We start from the raw sequence: 6000 nt of genomic DNA, 5'->3' as shown, positions 1-6000 counted from the left end.
TCAATGTTGAGTGAGAGAAAGAGAGAGTGAAAGAGAGAAGAAAGAGAAAGGCAGCCTCTGCAGATGGATACTGATTAAATATTGATAGTCAGCGGTGTTGAAGGCCTGATTAGGACCTGACTGAGCCAAGCCATAAGAAGCACACACACACACACACACCTACACCGACACACACAGACACACACACACACAGGTGGAGAACCTTGCTCCAGAATCTGAGCAGGTTTTCAATATGCCTCATGCTGGTCAACCTGCCACCTTCCTCTCTTCCCTTTTCATTCTCACCTTTCTGAATCCTTCTTCTGGTCACACAGAGATCACACACAGGAAACAACATGTGAAAATCTACATTAGTGCTACTGTTGCACATCACTGACAGCGATAGTCCAACACAATCCTTTTTAGTATGAAAGTTATATTATTACACCCTTTTCAGGCTGGAAAGTTGTTGAAGGGCTCACCCAAGTAAAGAAAAACCCATATATCATCACTTATCTACAGTGCTATCCAGCCATGGAGACACTTTCAGTTTTATGTGCCAAGGTTTTGGGATATACATCTCTAATATCTGGACATTAGCCACAGGCCATGATGTCAACAGTTTTTATGGGGACTATTTCTCCGATACAGTCGAGTGTTCACAGAAAGGTCTGTGGATTTTCAGGACAAGAGTCATTTTTTGAGTACCACAAGTAGGATTACCTGTATGTATTCGGGTTCTATAGATCTATAAGTAGGCTATAGAGTAAAGTAGGGTAAAAAGTGTGGACTTCTTAAAGGCCTACATGTTCAGTTCTGTATGCTTTCCTTCAAAGGAAAATGTCCTTTGAAGGAACAAAGGGATTGTGATGAGGTTGGATTCAAATAATTCATAGTGGATTTAACAGTGACTTAAAGTTTTAAACAATTGAAATTGTAACTGAGAAAACAGATGTTCAGCAAAGTAGATATTTAAGCTGGAGGTGTGGTTTAAGAAACATTTTGATTTGTTTTATGTGGCATAAAACTTTCCATATGATCCATTATAACCACTTTGAATACAAACTTGACCACAGTCTCCCCTCTCCCTGAACACAAGCCAGCCTTTTCTCAAGCTTACAGACCGAGTGGTCGAAACTCAAAAATATTTTTTCACTTGCATATCTAAAATGTAAATGTAACTGTAAAATATACCCTTGACTATACTCTGTATATCGATGTTGTTTCTCTGACTGACCGACTGTCCCCTTGAACCATAACAGCTGCATCACAACCACAGTAATCTTAAAATTGAAATTATAGGTTTACCACTGCTTGTGATTCCACTGCTGTTGTACTCCAACACAACAAAAGGCACCCTTGTATAAAACATCTTGGATCTTCCTACTGTATGTGGAAAGCATTATCATTGGTTTAAGGAAATGTGGACTGAGAAACAGTTCTTAGCATGTGTGTGTTAACATGTATGTTCTCTGTTTTCTTGCAGTTACGTTGCTGGACTCGATGTCGGCCTTGGCTGACCTTGGCTGGGAGGCTTACCCTAATGAGGGGGTGAGTATGCAGCCAAACACACTCACAAACTAAAATCATCCCCTCTTTATGATGGAGCTGGCACCAAAAGTAAAAAATCTTATCACAACTAGCGGCTTTGTTTTGACTTGTGTTGTTTTCTGGGAGTGAGCAGGAGCAGCGCTGGAGGGTGTGTTTTAGGGAGCACTGGGTTCTTGAGCGCTCCTTGCTAAATCGGGAGACTGCGGGGGGAATTTACAAATTATTTCCGCTCCACTGAAAACGCTGTGGCACTGGAGCCTCCATTTATTGCAGGTGGCCTTTTTTGGGGGGGGATGGAGTAAAGGGACAGAGTGGAGGGGTAAATATTCTGACGTAAGAGGAGACATGTTTGTGTTTTTTGCGTGTGTGTGTGTGTGTGTGTGGGGAGGGGTTATGTAACTGGCCTTTTGCAGGTATAGGGACCGAGGGAGTCTGGAGTGCAGCCACCATGCATCAGAAATGACAACAGAGAAGTGAGAGGAGAGGAAGAGTGCGTGAGCGTAGAGAGGAAGAACGCCGAAGTGCATTGAATGAAGAAATAAGAGTGGATTCTGTATGTCACACTAGTGCAGGAGCTGTTGAATGGCGCTGAATTAATTCTATTTCCCCTTGAGAGATACTTCCCCTCCACTATTCAGCATCAGTGTGTTAAATCGCAGGATGCCACACGCGGTTTCATGGTTGTGCGCAGCAGAGAGGCAGCTGAAGTGAGCAGAGCTAAGCAAGGTTGTTTTCTCAAGCAATCAAGGGTTTCAAGTTCCAGTGTTGAAATGCTCTGATTGTGTGTCCTTACTGTGGATGTTTGTGTATCTTTTCCTTTTTTTTCCACAGAGGTCTTTATAGAAGAACTGAATGTGTTCCATCTGTGGCTCAGCCAAAAGATTCAATCTAATTCTGAAACCCAAAGAGTACACAAGTTACTTTTATTGAAAATATGGTTCAGTTTGGGGTGGCTTAGTCATGGCCCCGGAAAAGCACATGTGTTTTTAGTTTATCCTTAAAAAAAACGTGTTGGCTGGAAAGTAAAATATATATAATAAACTCCATCCTGTATATCTTGTTTCATGAGCTGTCAACAGAGTGGGGATCTGACACCTCCTCCCTGAATGTGTACAGAAACTGAGAGGAAACTGGCTCTATGGGCTTCTCCAGAACTCCTCTCTCAAAAGAATACAACAAATAGATCCTTTATACGACCGAATCATTGCAAAAACAAAAGTTGTTTTCAATGAGTGTCTTTACTTCAGGATCAGCCACAAGCTTTATCAGCTGTTTCATCTGACCGAGGATTTATTAAATTGGTTAAAACTGGTGAAGACTTTGCTTCATGGTTGTTCTTATTTTGCCTCATGGTGCATGAATGAGATGTTATCTTCCTCCTGGATAAATATGATCCTCCTCTCTCTCTTTTTCAGTGCATTCATTGCAGTTAACAAGGCAATTGTAAAAAAGGCTGAATTGGCTGTGCTTGCTTATTTAAATAGGCCCACAGTTTTCTTTCTTTAGCTACGACTGCCGTAAAATAAAATATCGTTTCTCTTAAAGAATCTTGTTTCTCTTGAAGAGCTGGAAGGCTCTGTCTATCTGCACACATTTCTGCCTGCTGACTGGCCTGACTTTTACTCTACCTCCTAGTAGAGTATAGCCGCACCAAGCCGCGAACATTTCCCATGTCCTTATGCAGAGGGTAGTCTCGTGCTTTTATTGTGAAAGGAAATGTAGTTCGTAGTGGAAAAACAGGTCTAAGCAACAAAATATGAACATATTCTGTGCCAAGGTGCCTTCCTCCCATCGTAATCATGAAAAAAATATATATATTAATACTACCGGTTCTAGTATTACTGTGTACTGTACTTCTGCGTTTGGTTGTCCCAGTGGTGTTGCCGTACCCCAGCAGAATCTGTTTCTCGTCCCTGCACAACAGACGCAATACAGCAACACAACACAGAATGCCTGAGAGCATTACTGCATTATATTCCATTATATTGAATGTTGAATTAAGTACTTTTTCATTTCATAAATAAAAAAATGTAATGCAAAAAAATTGGTGCATAAATGCTGCAACGACACCTAGGCCCTTGTTCTGTGCTCGATGGTCAGCAGAACAGTTTTATATACTGCAAGGAGAAGTAGGCAGAAACAGTGAGCTGTTTGATGAAGATCTGAGGATGAAAAGCTCTAACTGCGGTTCGTGAAAACACATCTAAGTTTAAATTTTCTCTGCTCTGCAAGACTATCCCAACCTGTGGTGAAAAAAAACATGACGGGATAATTCTTGCAAGATGGAGTTTGACTTTGTGAAGCTAAATGCTTCTTGCCAAAGATAACTTCTACTTGCCTTTCGTGGGCAGATATCATGTTGTAAAACTGTAAATGTAGCTCCTTTTGTGCCAGAAAACAATCCAGCAACTTACTAGTTAAAACTAACCTGTTGTCATACAACATGAAAAGCAGTATAGATACTAGTGGAGGCTACAGTAATGTTTGTCTAATATAATTTGTCTCAAATGAATGAGGGGATGATTTATATAAAAGAAATGGAGAAGAGAAGGGACAGAGAGTGATATGTTAGTGACAGACTGAGAGAAGAAAGGTGCCAGGGCTGTGAGAAGGTCTTATGTTTCATAACAGGGGGATTATCTAGTTGACCTTTGAACTTTAAACCTATGGATTGGCCTCAGCGAGAGGCAATTCCCACCAATCTGAGACCACTGTCTACCTGAATTAGTCCAAAACCACACTTGACCCCTGCAGGTCAAGCCCTAATCCAAGCCGTGCAGGGCCGGATGTGCCTGAGACTGCGTGGAGCGGCCCACTTTCTGTCACCAGGCAGGGGTGTTCCTAGTGAGGGACACAAAACAGATATGTCTTAATGATGTTTGAAAATTGAGAGGGGCCCCACAGAATCTCTACTCCCCGAGACCTCCCCCCCCAATCCTTCCTCTTTCTTCATCTTCCATCTCTGTTTCCCCCCCCCCCCTCACTAAGCCGGAGCTTGTTCCAGAGTTTGGGGGCCAATTAAGTCCTCGTAGGTGTACCCATCAGATGATTGCAGAAGGAGGGATATAATGTTAAGCTGGTGAATGGTTGAACTTAAACCCTGATCCGACGTCTCTGCTTCACTTCAAAGCAATCAGGCGGGCTCTGCGCTGATTGGCGAAGGTGATTGAGGGTTCAGGGAGGAGGGTTTTCATTCTGAATGTTAATCAGTGTTCAGGCCTGAACCAACACTTTGTGCGTGTGTGTGTGTGTGTGTGTGTGTGTGTGTGTGTGTGTGTGTGTGTGTGTGTGTGTGTGTGTGTGTGTGTGTGTGTGTGTGTTTAGAGTAAGAAAAAGACAGGGAGCTTAAACTCTTCAGCCTAACCAAACATTTTTACAGTTGTGTTTTTGCTCAGTTTTTTTCTCTCAAGCGGCGGGGGTATCATTAGGAAATAAGGAGGCCGAGGAGGTTGTTTTCATGTTGGCAAACACACCTGTGCTTTACACCAGGCAAATGTGACAATGAACAGACTCGCCAACGAGGGAAATAAGTCGCTCACCAGGAAGTGGCAGTAATCCAGCCTCTCCAAACTCTGCCTACAAAGAAATAAACAAAGACATCATAAAGCTCTCTTTATCCCTCAATGACTATTCCCATAAATGCTTTAATCACCACTCCCTGGGGACTCAGCTTTGTGTGTGTGTTTGTGTGTGTGTGGGTGGGTGTGTGTGACCGTCCTGTGATGTCCGACTGGTCTCAGCTCTGCACAGATGGGTCTATTTAGCTGCCAGGCGCGCCTGTAAATTACCAACATTCATTCCTCTCTCTTTCTTTCTCCCTCCGTCTCGTGTTTTGTTCTTTTAATTGAACAGAGGGCTCCTCAGTTGTTGTGTGCGCATAACGTCTAGCAAGACTCCAGTGATACATCATTTATATATGTAATCTTCAAACTCCGAACTGGCTGTCAGCGACATTCGTGTCAGCCGACTGTAGCAGCTTAAACAATCTTCTGCCTCCTCTTCCTCTTCTTCTCACATTTCTTCCCTCTCTCTGTTTCTGCAGTTGAAGGACTGTTGGTTCAGGATCAAGAGAGAGAAGGTTTTGTTCCAGCTCCAATTCATACACAGTAGACGTTTCAGCGGAGACTGTGGGGGATTAAAAGCATCTCGAGTGTGTGTGTGTGAGAGGGAGCTGGAGAGAGAGTGCGAGTCTATGTGGGAGTGTGTGTGCTTTTTTTATGTGGATCTGTTTTAGCGCTCAGGACTCTGAGGTGAAATGCGTCAAGCTTTTGCCGGGTTGTTGGCCCGTCACATCAGATTAACCTCAAGAATCCAACCTTAGCTTGGACTCCGCTTGACTTAAAGTTTCTCTTTTTTTCTTTCTTCACTTACTCTTCGCCTCTCAGTTCATCTAGCCATCAACTTTCATTTGAATTTAAAATCACGTAGGGATGACAGGTAGTTATTCCCATGGGTCTCGGTGTACATGTG

The 6000-nt window shown here is 42.9% G+C and overlaps 1 protein-coding gene across 4 annotated transcripts in view; it reads left to right on the top strand.

The window, feature by feature from the left end:
- Positions 1-1467: 1467 nt before the first annotated feature.
- The window catches only part of epha4b (eph receptor A4b), a 64757-nt gene continuing 60224 nt past the window's right edge, over positions 1468-6000 (top strand). For 3 of the 4 annotated variants that reach the window (XM_054596827.1, XM_054596825.1, XM_054596826.1), the window contains exon 1: positions 1474-1530. In XM_054596827.1, coding sequence (XP_054452802.1) covers positions 1483-1530 — 48 coding nt within the window. In that variant the 5' untranslated portion in view covers positions 1474-1482. Of the gene's footprint in view, positions 1531-6000 lie in introns of all 4 variants that reach the window. The other variant, XM_054596824.1, reaches the window with a different exon arrangement.

The sequence above is a fragment of the Anoplopoma fimbria genome, chromosome 3 (genome assembly GCF_027596085.1).
Source record: "Anoplopoma fimbria isolate UVic2021 breed Golden Eagle Sablefish chromosome 3, Afim_UVic_2022, whole genome shotgun sequence".
NCBI lineage: Eukaryota > Metazoa > Chordata > Actinopteri > Perciformes > Anoplopomatidae > Anoplopoma > Anoplopoma fimbria.
Note: the sequence above shows the minus strand (reverse complement) of the source record. Positions and strands in the feature narration are given on the sequence as shown.